General features: G+C 51.3%; 1 protein-coding gene and 1 long non-coding RNA gene across 6 annotated transcripts in view; one reads left to right on the top strand and one right to left on the bottom strand.

Moving 5' to 3' along the window:
* The window catches only part of LOC111528232, a 30,555-nt gene extending 19,305 nt beyond the window's left edge, over nucleotides 1–11,250 (bottom strand). The window contains exon 1 of the long non-coding RNA XR_002726916.2: nucleotides 11,064–11,250. This is a non-coding gene — a long non-coding RNA (uncharacterized LOC111528232). The remainder of the gene's footprint in view (nucleotides 1–11,063) is intronic.
* Nucleotides 1–13,925, top strand: part of PAX8 (paired box 8) — a 63,663-nt gene that overhangs the window by 31,144 nt on the left and 18,594 nt on the right. For 2 of the 5 annotated variants that reach the window (XM_023194928.2, XM_023194927.3), the window contains exons 3-9: nucleotides 720–885; nucleotides 3,024–3,221; nucleotides 4,892–4,980; nucleotides 5,561–5,683; nucleotides 5,964–6,139; nucleotides 10,965–11,085; nucleotides 11,534–11,740. In XM_023194928.2, coding sequence (XP_023050696.1) covers nucleotides 720–885; nucleotides 3,024–3,221; nucleotides 4,892–4,980; nucleotides 5,561–5,683; nucleotides 5,964–6,139; nucleotides 10,965–11,085; nucleotides 11,534–11,740 — 1,080 coding nt within the window. The remainder of the gene's footprint in view (nucleotides 1–719; nucleotides 886–3,023; nucleotides 3,222–4,891; nucleotides 4,981–5,560; nucleotides 5,684–5,963; nucleotides 6,140–10,964; nucleotides 11,086–11,533; nucleotides 11,741–13,925) is intronic. The other 3 variants (XM_023194931.3, XM_023194930.3, XM_023194929.3) reach the window with 2 other exon arrangements.

Here is a 13,925-nt window from a genome sequence, read left to right as displayed (position 1 = left end):
AGGGAATGGGTACACATATCCATCCATGACATGGACAGATTCCCACAGTGGCCTGTAGCCCCCATGTCCATCCTGGAACCCAGTGCTGTCTATGCCTGTGAGGACCCTGCAGCAGGTCCCTGGTGCTCTGGCCTGTTAGAGAAAGAAGGAACCTTGGGGGTAATTTAGGCCAGAAGTCCACAGATATGGCTCAGGCCTTCTCTGCCCAAGCTCTACCAGAGAGGTTCTGCTTTTATTCTTTTGTATTTGTTTTTCTCAATGGGGTAGTATTTTAAAATCTGGTTCTATGAGGAGAAGGAGACAAAAGGAAAAGAGACTCTGAGAAGAGAAGGGGTTTTCCTCAAGGTCAAATGGCTCAGTATTGGCATGGGAAGACCCTACATCCTCAACTCCTTACACACTTTTCAGAGGGAGGGAAGAAAATAGGGGATTGTGATTTGGAGTGAAGGGCTGAGTCTGCCCGGAGAGTCTCCAAGCCCAAGGTGCTCCTGTGACACCATCCCATTGTGGGGGATGAGCATCACATACCATTTGTGCCAGCATCCTGGGAGAAAGAACTGCAGAGGGGTCCACAGGGCCTGGCCGTGGGATTTCATGGTCACAGTCAAACACACACACACACACACCTGCACCTGCACCTGCACCTGCACTCATAGCTAATCCCCACCCAAACTGCCTCCTGGCCCTGACAACTGTCCCTGGGAATATTGTCTCCTTAGGCCATGGAGGGCTGAACCAGCTGGGAGGGGCCTTTGTGAATGGCAGACCCCTGCCGGAAGTGGTCCGCCAGCGCATTGTAGACCTGGCCCACCAGGGTGTGAGGCCCTGTGACATCTCTCGCCAGCTCCGCGTCAGCCATGGCTGCGTCAGCAAGATCCTCGGCAGGTAAGCACGAAATTCACCGCGGGCTGGCTTCCCTGCAGGGCTTGACTTCTCCAGCTCATCTCAGGGCAGCTGGAGAATTCCCCTCCCAGGGAATGGGGATTCGCTCCCAATGTCCAGCTTTGGTCCTAAGACCTGAACAGTTATGGTGGTCCTTCTGGGCCTCTACCCAGCCACCATTTTTCTACTGTTTTCTGCCCTTCCTTCTCTCTTTGTCCATTTATCCTTTTACTTTCTCCCTCTCCCTTCTTCTCTTTTGCTCTGTGTCTCATTTGCTATAGGTTTCTCTTCTTCTAAGGCAGGAGAATCTTCCCCAAAGGTCCTCTTCCTACTGAGACCTAGGGAAATTGGGCCACTAGGGAGGGGACACACAGTCAGATGCGCTCCCAAGGTCTAACCCCTAAAAGAGGGACATCTGAGTTTATGCTTCTCAAACCATAATTCCCCAAGACCCCAGATCAGCGCTTCGTAGCCCTGGCAGCATATTAGAGTCACCTGAGGAAGGCTGATTCTAAAAATAGCAATACTGTTTATGCCCCAGCCCAGACCAATTAAATCAGAACTTAAACGAAATAGGCCCAAATTTTGGTTTATAACTCCCCAACATGTCTGTCTCCAGCAAGAGACTCTAATACTCTGCAGCCAGGGTTGAGAACCACTGAACCAAAGGTTCAGGAGAGACCAGGAGCAGCAAAGGCCTGCTTCTGAGCTGACACAGTCACAGATTCCAGTCTGCAAAGCCACTTCCACTACAAATGCCTCTGTGCCAGAGCTTCCAGTCAGCTATGTGTGCGTGTGCCTGTCCCCCTGCTCTGACCCTTAGGTAGATTTAGGAGGAGCCCTGGTTGGACAAGACAAAGGGAACTGGACTGTTCTTTGAACCGTGAAAAGCCCTGGCTCCCTTCCTGAAGTAGTTAGGGAAAGGCGTGATCCTTTGCTGGGCTTGGGAGAGGGGATTCCTGTGATGGGCTGTGGTGTCCCAGAGGAGATGAGTCCCGGATGGAAGCAACAGATGAATGGAGTTTTAAAGACCCAGATTCTTTTTCATGCAGATGAGAGCAGAGAGTTTCTACAACAAGAAGAGGAGGATATGCTGACATAGGCCGTTGATCTGCCAAAGCAACTAGTTGGAGGATAAAGGGAGGGGAAGGGTGGAGGCCCCAGAAGAGGAGGCTCAGCTTAACAAGCTGGACCTGGCTGGGGATCCAAGCAAGGTCAGGATTCCAGAGTCCATGAGGAGAAGCTTCAACTTGAACCTGCTAAAACCTGATAGAAAGCTAGCGACAAGGGGGGTGAGGGATATGTCTCAGGCTTGGACAGGGCAGGGAGCAAAGGTGAACCAGCAAGACAGAGCAGAGGGTCCAGTGACCTCAGCTAGCTTTTTAAGTGGCCAAAGAAAATAGTCAGTCATTGGCTGGGCATGGTGGCTGATGCCTGTAATCCCAGCACTTTGGGAGGCCAAAGGCGGGCGTTTCACTTGAGGTCAGGAGTTCAAGACCAGCCAGGCCAACTCAGTGAAACCCGTCTCTACTAAAAATACAAAAATTAGCCGGGTGTGGTGGCAGGCGCTTGTAATCCCAGCTACTCGGGAAGCTAAGGCAGGAGAATCGCCTGAACCCAGGAGGCAGAGTTTGAAGTGAGCCAAGATTGTCCCATGCACTCCAGCCTGGGTGACAGAGTGAGACCCTGTCTCAAAAAAAAAAAAAAAGAAAGAAAGAAAGAAAAAGAAAAAAAGTCATGCTTTAGCCAAGAGAAGCTGGTTAGAGCAAACTGCTGTGCCCCTGTCATTCACACATCAGGCACACCAAGATTTCCTTTCTTATAAGGGAAATCTTTTGTGTCCCATATGATGGCTGTTGCAGGTGCTAGGACTCAAGAGACTGGTCAGAGGGAAGAGAGAGAGAGAAGCCAAGGTGAGGCCTTTAGCGGAGGGTGCTGGGTTGGCAGTAGCATGAACCCACCCATGCGAGGGAAACAGATAGTTCCATGCACATCAAGCGTTTGAGGACAGCCTTGGGGGCATGTTTCACTCTCATACCCCTCCCTAGAAGCCTTAGAGAGGAGGGAGGCTCTGGCTAAGTCACTGTCTAAAGACCCCACCTGCTTATTGGGTAATTCTTTGGGGTTCTCTATTGGAGTAGGTACTACGAGACTGGCAGCATCCGTCCTGGAGTGATAGGGGGCTCCAAGCCCAAGGTGGCCACCCCCAAGGTGGTAGAGAAGATTGGGGACTACAAACGCCAGAACCCTACCATGTTTGCCTGGGAGATCCGAGACCGGCTCCTGGCTGAGGGCGTCTGTGACAATGACACTGTGCCCAGTGTCAGCTCCATTAATAGGTAAGAGAGAAAGCAGCCTCTGGCATCAGGCTGGGGCCCCTGGGCTTTGAGGAAATCAGGAAAGAAACGAGAAGGAACTGGCTTGGGTGGAGCAGAGGCCAGGAAGGGGCCTGATGCTGAAGAATCAGGCAGGGAGCACACCTGGCTCCAGGCAGATACCATACCTTCCTGCCTCCTCCCTTGCCCCATGCTATGGGGCACCCTCCCCCCAGCCCCAAGCCATAGTGTGCTATCTACAGTTTCCTTCCTCAAACACCACATCCTCTTTCATTCAATAAAAGAATATTCATGAGTTGATCCTTTTCTAAGCCACCAGACCCCTAACCTGGCCCACATTCAAGCATTCACTCATTTTTTAGTCCCTCAGTGATTCACTCACTGCCTCAATCAATCATTTACTTACTCGCTTGTTCATTAATTCATTCGCACATAATTCACTCATTCATCTTGTGCTAGGCCCTGGGGACACACAAAACCCATCTTTGCAGAGCTTACAGTCTAATGAGAACACAGATATTAATCAACTACCTACAAAAAATATTGTAAGAATACAGCTGTAAGTCCTGCTAAGAAAAGGAACATGAGGATATGCAAGCTAGCATAGGATTATTTGGTTTATGAAGGTCATGAGTCTTCCCCTGAGTAAGAAAAAATAAGAGAACTAGGTGAAAAGAGCTTAGACAGCTATGCAAAGGCCCTGTGGCTAATAGGATCAAAAGAAAACCAGTAGATAGGCCAGGTGCAGTGGCTCACGTCTGTAATCCCAGCACTTTGGGAGGCCAAGGCAGGTGGATCACCTGAGGTCAGGTGTTTGAGACCAATCTGGCCAAAATGGTGAAACTCCATCTCTTCTAAAAATGCAAAAGTTAACTGGGTGTGGTGGTGGGTGCCTGTAATCCCAGCTACTTGAGAGGCTGAGACAGGATAATCGCTTGAACCTGGGAGGCAGAGGTTGCAGTGAGCTGAGATCACGCCACTGCACTCCAGCCTGGGTGACAACAGCAAGACTCCATCTCAAAAAAAAAAAAAAGAAGAAGAAGAAAAAGAAAAAAGAAAGAAAAGAAAACCAGTAGATAAAGAGCACGGGAGCATAAGGTAGGCTGAAGTTGAAGATGTCAGCAGAGGTGGCCTTTCAGAGGCTGGGAGCTGTGTTATACCTTCTTGCGTTTAGTCATAAAGCAATGGGAAACTGTTGGCAGATTTTAAGCAGGTGGTCAACTTGCATTTCAGAAAGTCCACTGTGGCAGCAGTAGGGAGAATCACTTAGAAAGGATCAAGAGGGGATGGGCGTGAGCCAGTGAGTGACCGTGGAATAGTGGTGATGACATGCACTAAGGTGCTGATGGAGAGCAGAAGAGAGGGGTCAACATTGGCGAGGTTCACAAGGTCAAAACACAGAACTCGATGATGGGTTTGATAGGAAAGAGAGGGAAGCAGATGTTAAGCCCCATCTCTTGATGGGGCCTTGAGCGACTGATGGTACCAATCATGAAATACAGACAACTGGGGAGGACTAGGCATGCAGAGTAGGGTCACGGACTTTACTGTGAACAGTTGTTTCAAGTGACTTTGAGATACCCAAAGGGGTGTCAAAAAGGCTACTGGGTCCGGGGCAGCCATGAGTTCTCTCCTCCTCTTCTCTCTCATGGCCTTTCTTCTCTTCATCACAGAATCATCCGGACCAAAGTGCAGCAACCATTCAACCTCCCTATGGACAGCTGCGTGGCCACCAAGTCCCTGAGCCCCGGACACACGCTGAGTGAGTGCTGAGAGATCTGGATGCACACACATCCTTCAGTGTACCCACATATACACAGAGGCACACACAGACACACCCACACAGACACAGCTGTGCACAGTACTATTCACAAACCCATGTTTGTGGACTGAGCTGTGCCACTGCAACAAAGTCTGGCCTGTTCCCAGGGCAGATTCACTGAACTATGGAGAGGTGCAAACATTTGAGACAACTCTGACTCCAAGAATCCTTCCCACCAGCAGGCCCCCTGGAGGAAGGACCTGAGCCCCTGAGCCCCTTCGGGGCTCAGTCCATGGCTCAGCTTGCTGCCTCCTCCACAGTGTCAGCAGGGGCTGTGAGGGGTGTCACTCCTACACCCTGACCCTCTCCCCGCACCCCCTGCAGTCACCCTGGAGTCACGCCAGGCCTGTGAGGGGTGTCACTCCCACCCCTGCCTCTCTCCCTCTCCCCACTGCAGTCCCCAGCTCAGCTGTTCTCCCTCTCCCCACTGCAGTCCCCAGCTCAGCTGTAACTCCCCCAGAGTTACCCAGGACTGTGAGGGGTGTCCCACCCCTGACCCTCTCCGCCTCCCCCGCTGCAGTCCCCAGCTCAGCTGTAACTCCTCCGGAGTCACCCCAGTCGGATTCCCTGGGCTCGACCTACTCCATCAATGGGCTCCTGGGCATCGCTCAGCCTGGCAGCGACAAGAGGAAAATGGATGACAGTGAGTGCTGGGAGAGGAGGGCAGCGGGGGTGCACGAGGGCAGTTTGCTCAGGTTTTGATGGTGACAGAAGCCCTTCCACTTATGACATGGGACTCTGTAGGAGCTCGGCATGTGACTGTCACATGTCCTGTCTGTCAGTTGGCCAAGGCTCCTGGGCCCAGGTGGCTGGCCCTTTTTCTCCCTCCACAGTGAGTCGGCTTGGAGTCAGTCCTCTACTTTGGCCTAGTGCATGAGTAGATATGTCCCCTAAAAGCTTTCTTCCTGCCCGGGGGGTACCAGGTGATCAGGATAGCTGCCGGCTGAGCATCGATTCACAGAGCAGCAGCAGCGGACCCCGAAAGCACCTTCGCACGGACGCCTTCAGCCAGCACCACCTTGAGCCACTTGAGTGCCCATTTGAGCGGCAGCACTACCCAGAGGCCTATGCCTCCCCCAGCCACACCAAAGGCGAGCAGGTGAGAAGCTGGGCCCTAGGAGGCGAGCAGGGTGGGCAGGGGCCAGAGCAAGGTGTGCTCTCCAAATGTGCCTGCGCTCCACCACCAAAGCAGCTGGAAGTTGCATCAATGGGCTCAGGGCACCTGCCTCATGCAACTCCAAGCCTGACACATGCTTTATCTTACCAGATGCCCTGGCATCTTCCTCTCTTTCTAACCCTCCTGGCTTACTTAACCCAAAACCTTTGAGTCTGGGCCTTTCAGGGATGGCAGCACAACCTGATGATGCCATCCCTTGCCATCAGCATCTTCCCCAGACCGCGAGGTCGGGTTCCACAACTCTGAAGCAGTAGCACAAAGCCTTCACATAACGACCTCAGCCACCACTTCCTAGCCCCACATTTGGCCACTCATCCTGCACACCCCATGCTCTTGCATTACTCATGGCCCCGAGCATGCCACCCTCGCTCACAACTCTCTGCCCTTGTACACCGTGTGCCCTCCACACAGAATGCCTTTCCTCCCACTTCTCTGCATGGAAAAATACCACTAGCCTTCATGACTCAGCTCAAACATCACCCTCTCCGTGAGTCCTCCCCTGCCTCTCCGACATGAATCATCTCTCCTGCCTCTTGTCCTTCTGCATGTCCCACATGCCGCTCTCAGTAGCTTCTCACAGTGTTGCTTAATAATGTGGCAGACAGACAGGTACAAAGACATGCGGACTCCTTAAGGACAGAGAAGCCTCATGAAACGTCGTTTTTATTCCCAGCACCTACCATTGTGCCCCCCTTATAATAGATAGTAATGGTATAGTGAATGAATGAACGAATGAATGAGTTGAGAAATTCAGAATAATACATCACAAGCTACAGGGAATTTTTCTTGCTAGTGCTCAGGACAGGTGAAATGAATCATAACAGGTTGGCATCTGTGACAAGCTGACAGAGATGTGAGAGGTCCCACCCCGAAGCCAACAAAACTCTGCAGCTCTGGCAGAACCACCGAGCTCTCAGCCCCTAGCTATCACATCTTTTTCCCTTAACCCCACCAAGTCAACCAAATGAGGAGTGTCTTCAGGGTGCTGTCTGTTGCCCCTCTTTGCCCATGCCGTCATTTGCTGTAGGAGTGAGGCAAACCCATATGCCTTTAAGAACTGAGTAGGACAATGGAGATGATGCCAATAATCAGCCCAACCACTTCCAGTGACCGTCTGGGCTGCTGGTCTCGTGCCAGCACTCGCAGCTGGGCAGGCAATCTGCATCAGCAATTTTATCAGCTTTGACTGTGGCAACCACGAGGGTGCAGAGAAAGCTGGCCATCAGCAGCCATGGGGAGAGGGCCTGGGTGCTCACCTACCAGTCAGCACACAGCTCCAGGAAGGAAAGGGGGTTGCAGTGGGGAGCCTGCAGGAAGCTCACTCTGTGAGAGCAAGCCTGCAAAACTCAGTGTGCAGGCACCAGCCACCCAGTGAAAGTAAAGAAACCCTGCTGATAAGACTCTGGACACCCACTGAGTCCCAGAGCCATTTCCTGACTCCATCCCTAAGCCCCCCAAAGGACCCTGCTTGACTACAGAGCACCCCCATGTCACGCTGGCATATGAACAGGGGGGATCTTGGAATGAGAAAGTCTTTGAGCTTGCAGAGACCTCCGTGACCACCTCATCCAGTTTCTCCAATTGTATGGAGATAATCCAAGGCCAAGCGAGATAAGGAGGGCTTGGACAACCAGAAGGTTTTGGAGCTCAGGCCTGCCAATCCTCATTTCATTCAGACTGGTCCACTGTCACCTGCTTCAAATATGGTGCTTCTATGTAAATACTTATTTGAAGACTGAAAAAAAAAAGCATTTGAAAACCATTGAACTTCTCCAACCGCTCATCTTTCAGATGAGGAGACTGACGTCCAGCAGTGTCCGTAAATTATTCACTACCTACTCAGTCAATCATTACTCACCCAGTCATTCACCTGGAGGGTGGTGAAGGGCAGGGAGAACCAGCCAGTGCAAGGGCCCCTCATGTCCTGCCTGGCCTTTGCTTTTCCCACCTCTGGTAACTGACTATGCTGCCAAAGTAACACTCCGTGCTCTCTCACCTGGGCATAGGAAGGCCCTCTGGGTTGGGGAGCCAAGAAAGACGCTCAAGTACTCATACCTGATCTTAGGACAGGTTGTAACACAGCCATCTTTTCTGTAAAATCAACAAGTGGGGGACCAGGCATGGTGGCCCACACCTGTAGTAACAGCACTTTGGGAGGCTGAGGTGAACAGGTCACCTGAGGTCAGGAGTTTGAGACCAGCCTGGCCAACCTGGCAATATCCCATATCTACTAAAAATACAAAAATTAGCCAGAACTGGTGGCATGCACCTGTAATCCTAGCTACTCAGAAGGCTGAGGCAGGAGAATCACTTGAAACTGGGAGGCAGAGGTTGCAGTGAACCAAGATTGTGCCACTGCACTCCAGCCTGGGTGACTCAGCAAGGCTCCATCTGAAAAAACAACAACAACAACAACAACAAAGGGCAAGGGGATGTGTTCAACAGAAATATCATGTTATTCCTGGTTGCTCTTTCATGACCAGACATAGCTAGAAGTCATACAGCTCGTTTCCGTATTTTTCAAATGCATCAAAAAACATCAACAGAATATGAATATCAGCTTACGGACAGAGATCAAGAATTTGATCTTCTTCTGGTGGCTTCTGACTCTTCACATGATTCTGAAATAGTATCTATGATAACTCTCACTGGGCATCTGTTGTCACCAAGTATTCGGTGCTAAGCACGTTATGTATTAGTATATAAAATTTCATTTAATGCTTACATCAGCCTCATAGAGTCTATGACTCCCATACAGGTGAGAAAATTAAGCTTCAGAGCAGTCAAGCAGACTAAAGCTACCTGGCAAGTCATTGCAGAACCAGGGCTCAGATTCGCTGAAGTTCTGAAGCATTGTGCTGCTCTGCCCCCATTCAAGTTCAATTCCAGCTTAAAAAAAAAAAGCCCAATAATCACTGGGAAGTTTCAGCTATTGAATACAAAATCACCAAAATATTTTGACTGTATAGGGATTTTTAAGTTACTTGAATTTTGAAATAGCTATAGGATTCTGAGTATTTTGCTGTCAAAACAACACATCCATAAAGCATTTTAAACTTTTCTTACACTCTCTAGAAATTATGTACTTTGTTCAATTTCAGTAACCTAGACCCTGGCCAGGTGTGGTGGCTCACGCCTGTAATCCCAGCACTTTGGGAGGTCAAGCCAGGCGGATCACGAGGTCAGGAGTTTAAGACTAGCCTGGCAAACATGGTGAAACCCCCTTCTCTACTAAAGATATAAAAAATTAGCCTGGCATGGTAGCACGCGCCTGTAGTCCCTGCTACTCGGGCTGAGGCAGGGGAATCACTTGAACCCGGGAGGCAGAGATTGCAGTGAGCCAAGATCACGCCATTGCACTCTAGCTTGGGCAACAAGAGCGAAACTCCGTCTCAAAAAAAAAGGCCCTAAGCAACTCCACCCTGCCTCTAAGTGAGCCCCCTTGGAAGACATGGAACCAGAGCACCATTTAGTCAGTAATTGCTGCTATGTGCTAATGGTGCCCTGGTGGCCTCCAGAATTGACTGCAGCTTCCAAAAGTGCCCAGCATGCAACCGGAAAGTGCTGTGGATCTTTGCAGAACCCAGCTTGATGGAAATCACTGAAAACAATTGCCTTTAGTGGCACTATTATGTAACCACTGAGCATTCTCTGAATTCAGCTTTGCATATCTCACGTAGCAGGTATGTGACGTGTGTGAAGGTTTGTGGGGAATGGGTGTGTTCTTTTTTCTGTGCTATCTGCTTCCCCGGTGGGAGGAGGCCATGGTGAGGATGAGGTACACTTGCCCTTAGTTAAACAAGTTCTTTTCAGAAGGAGTACCTAAGGTCATAGCTGTGCTCCTGGCAAGGGGAGGCCATGAGGCATTTAAAATGAGGTCTTATTGATGAAGACCCCCAGGTACTTGATAAAGAGTGTTTCCAACAAAAAAACTCTAAATACCATTTTCAAGCTGAACTTGCACACTTCTATTTGTTTGGATGTGGAGAGAGAGAAAAGAAGAAATCCACGTGATGGGTAAAGCACCTGGGTCCACAGCCGAAATCTTGGGTTTAGTCTCAGTTTCATTACACAAAACTAGGCCATTTACCTGAGTTCCAGGCTCCACATATAAAATCAATAACAGACATAATATTACTCACCCATGTCACTGGGCTGCTGGGGGACTCTACTAGGACAACAGAGGCAAAGCTCTGACGTAAGCTCTTTGCAAGTGTAAGAAGTGGTCCTTATGTCACCCAGTTTAGGACAGTGGTTGACAGCAGAGGCCTTCTGATCCCTCAAGTCTGAATCCTATCTTTGGTCCATATGGAAGTGGGACAAGTTTCTTAAACCTCTGTGCCTGGGTTCCCTATCTGGGGAAGAATCGCAGATGGAAGGACCCTGAACAGTCCGGTTGGAGACTGCTCCAGTCCTTGGCACCGGCCTGCATTCTGTGGGTCAAAACAGTGTGGTGAAACCAGGAAGCCGACCAGCCATCTAGCCAGGCTGTGGTCCTCTGGCTGAGACCCTCTATCCCACGCCGGGGCACCCATGCCAACAGCTGGCCTTGAATTCCAGGAATGCAGGAGGACAATGAGCATGAACGAAACGTGCTGAGTGGAGTTGAGAACGTAAAGGAAGAAGGGGACGATGAGGAAATCTCCTGGGGAGATTAGGGTTGCTAAGTCCTAAGACAGGCTCAGGGTCTGCAGGAAGGTCGGCTTGTGGGATCATCTCTGTGTGCTGACTTCTCTTTGCTCCGCAGGGCCTCTACCCGCTGCCCTTGCTCAACAGCACCCTGGACGACGGGAAGGCCACCCTGACCCCTTCCAACACGCCCTTGGGGCGCAACCTGTCGACTCACCAGACCTACCCTGTGGTGGCAGGTATGACGCCCGGAGCCTCCCTGGCAGGTGGAGGGCGGAGGACTGCAGAGCTTGGCTGGCTGTCACGCAGAACGTGTGTGGGGCCCTGGCCTGGAGAGGAAAGGTCGGCTGTGCTGGCTAGGCCTCAAGGTGGATGAAGGGGGTCGTGCCTCCAGTCTTAGGCCGCTCCTAGGCCTGCACTCTCCCTCCTGTGGGAGAGGCCGGTGCACACACTCCTTCCCAGTCTCTCCATTTTCACTGCAGAAGCACAGCAGGGAGGTCGAGCTTCTCTCTCCCCTCCTTGCCACACCTCGTGGGCCCTGGCTCCCCAGCCCAGACTCTGAGAGCAGCTGGGCCTGCCTGCCCCGCGCCCCGCCCTCACCCTCCACATCTCATGGCTTGGTTTGTGCATGTTCCCGCCCCATCATCTCACACCCCTCTCTCCTTGTTGTCTCCCTCCCTCCGGCAGATCCTCATTCACCCTTCGCCATAAAGCAGGAAACCCCCGAGGTGTCCAGTTCTAGCTCCACCCCTTCCTCTTTATCTAGCTCCGCCTTTTTGGATCTGCAGCAAGTCGGCTCCGGGGTCCCAGCCGGTGCCTCGGTCCCGCCCTTCAATGCCTTTCCCCATGCTGCCTCCGTGTACGGGCAGTTCACGGGCCAGGCCCTCCTCTCAGGTATGACAGGGAAGTCCCGGGGCCATGCAGGCATTGCGGTGGGTGGGAGGGGGGTCCTCAGGGCCGACCACCAGCCCCCTCTCTGGCCCCAATCTCGTCCACCACCACCCTATTCCCTAATTCCTACGGCAACTTTTGGAGGTGCCAACATGAGGTTCACCGTGACTGGGAAGACATGCTCGGAAGGGGCGGATGCTCTAGGGGTGCCGGAAAGTGGGATACACCACCCCAAAACCCCATGGAAAAGCAGGAACCCTGGGGCGGGGAGCCAGGTGCTGTAACATAGGAACACTTGGTCTTGGTAAATGCATAAATAAATAGAAGGAAAAATGAACATTTTGAAGGGAAAAAGGCATTGGCTTTTGGAACCAATTTCAGGATCAAATTTCTAAAAAGGCCAAGGGTCAATCCCAGTTGTGTTTCCATGATGTAGCTATCTTCATACCTAGCTTAACAGCATCACCAGGAGGACAGTCAGACATCTGTTAAACATGATCAATTCAGTGATTCAACAACTTGGGAGAGGAGGAGTGGGGGACCTCCCATCAGGAACCTCAACTGCCTCAAAATATTTAAAGTTGAAGCACTGACCGGGTGCGGTGGCTCACGCCTGTAATTCCAGCACTTTAGTAGGCCGAGGCAGGTGGATCATGAGGTCAAGAGTTCAAGACCAGCCTGGCCAAGATGGTGAAACCCCATCTCTACTAAAATATAAAAAATTAGATAGGTGTGGTGGCAGACACCTGTAATCCCAGCTACTGGGGAGGCTGAGGCAGGAGAATTGCTGGAACCCAGGAGGCATAGGTTGCAGTGAGCTGAGGTCACGCCATTGCACTCCAGCATGGGTGACAGAGCAAGACTCCATCTCAAAACGGAAAAAAATAAATAAATAAAAATAAGTAAATCTGGAAACACCCGAGGGAGCCTCTAGAGCCAACTTCTTGTGCTGCTGAGGAAACTGGCCTAGGGAGGAGAAGGTCCCTGCCAAGGTCTCTGGGTGGGAGCACCATCTGCAATTGGTTGAGGCCTGGGCCTGCACTCCGTGAGTCAGACCTCAAGGGGAGCTGGGTCTCCTGGCAGAAGGACCTTCGCCCATCCAGTCAGGGTCTGAGGAATGGCTAAGAGTCAAGTGCTTGGCTTGGCTTGGAGAAGGCCTGATGTGCAGTAAAAGTGGGGAGCAGAGACCCATATGGTCATCAGATACCTTAAGGGCTTCCACAGGGATAGGACTATTTTAGATGTGGGCCCAGCTGGGGCCCAGGACCAAGGGAGGAAGCCAGCTAGCTCTCAGTTCAGCATTGGAGGAATCTCTTTAATATTGGCACTGTCTCCAAGGAGTGTGGGTATTTAGTGACAGAGTAAATGCCTCCTCACCTCCCACACCCTCCTACCCTGATGACCTTGAAATGCTAGAACAGAGACCAGTGCAGGAGTGGGGCGTGGGAGACCTGTCACAGAGGCAGCCCAGAGTCAGACAGTCCATCTGGACCATTGGTTTCAAATTTGGGCCTCTCAATGCTCTCTTGAAATGAAGCCTTTGACAGAAGCCATGTATGCTCACCAGATCCCTGAAGAACTGCTCTTTTAGAAGGGGGGTCCTGCCCCTAGAAAACCCTTGGACTTGAAAACCACTGCACCAACAGAGCAAAACCTCTGCCAGCCCAGAGTTACCACAGGGTCATGTGATACAAGTCCATGGACCCTTTTTTTTGAGATGGAGTCTCATTCTGTTGCTGGAGTGCAATGGCGTGATCTCAGCTCAGTGCAGTCTCCGCCTCCTGGGTTCAAGCGATTCTCCTGCCTCAGCCTCCCAAGTAGCAGAACTACAGGTGTGTACCACCACACCTGGCTAATTTTTATATTTTTAATGGAGATTGGGTTTCATCATGTTAGCCAGGATGGTCTAGATCTCCTGACTTCATGATCTGCCCACCTTGGCCTCCCAAAGTGCTGAGCCACCACGCCTGGCCCATGGACCCTTTTTTATAACTGGCTCTACATTTTCTTTCTGGCTGGCACCCAGGTTTCCCCCACCCCCACCCCCACCCCGTGCATCCCTGCACCTAATGTGAGAAATTTTCTTAGAAGAGAGGGACATCCAGTGTGTGGGCAGAAAGATGGTGTTTAAGGATCTAAAGTGAGGAATAAAATGTTGACTCAGAGTCAAGAATTCAAGAGGGTGAAG

Source organism: Piliocolobus tephrosceles, chromosome 15 (assembly GCF_002776525.5).
Source record: "Piliocolobus tephrosceles isolate RC106 chromosome 15, ASM277652v3, whole genome shotgun sequence".
NCBI classification, from domain to species: domain Eukaryota; kingdom Metazoa; phylum Chordata; class Mammalia; order Primates; family Cercopithecidae; genus Piliocolobus; species Piliocolobus tephrosceles.
The sequence above is the reverse complement of the archived record's forward strand: the minus strand, read 5'-3'. Positions and strand labels throughout refer to the sequence as shown.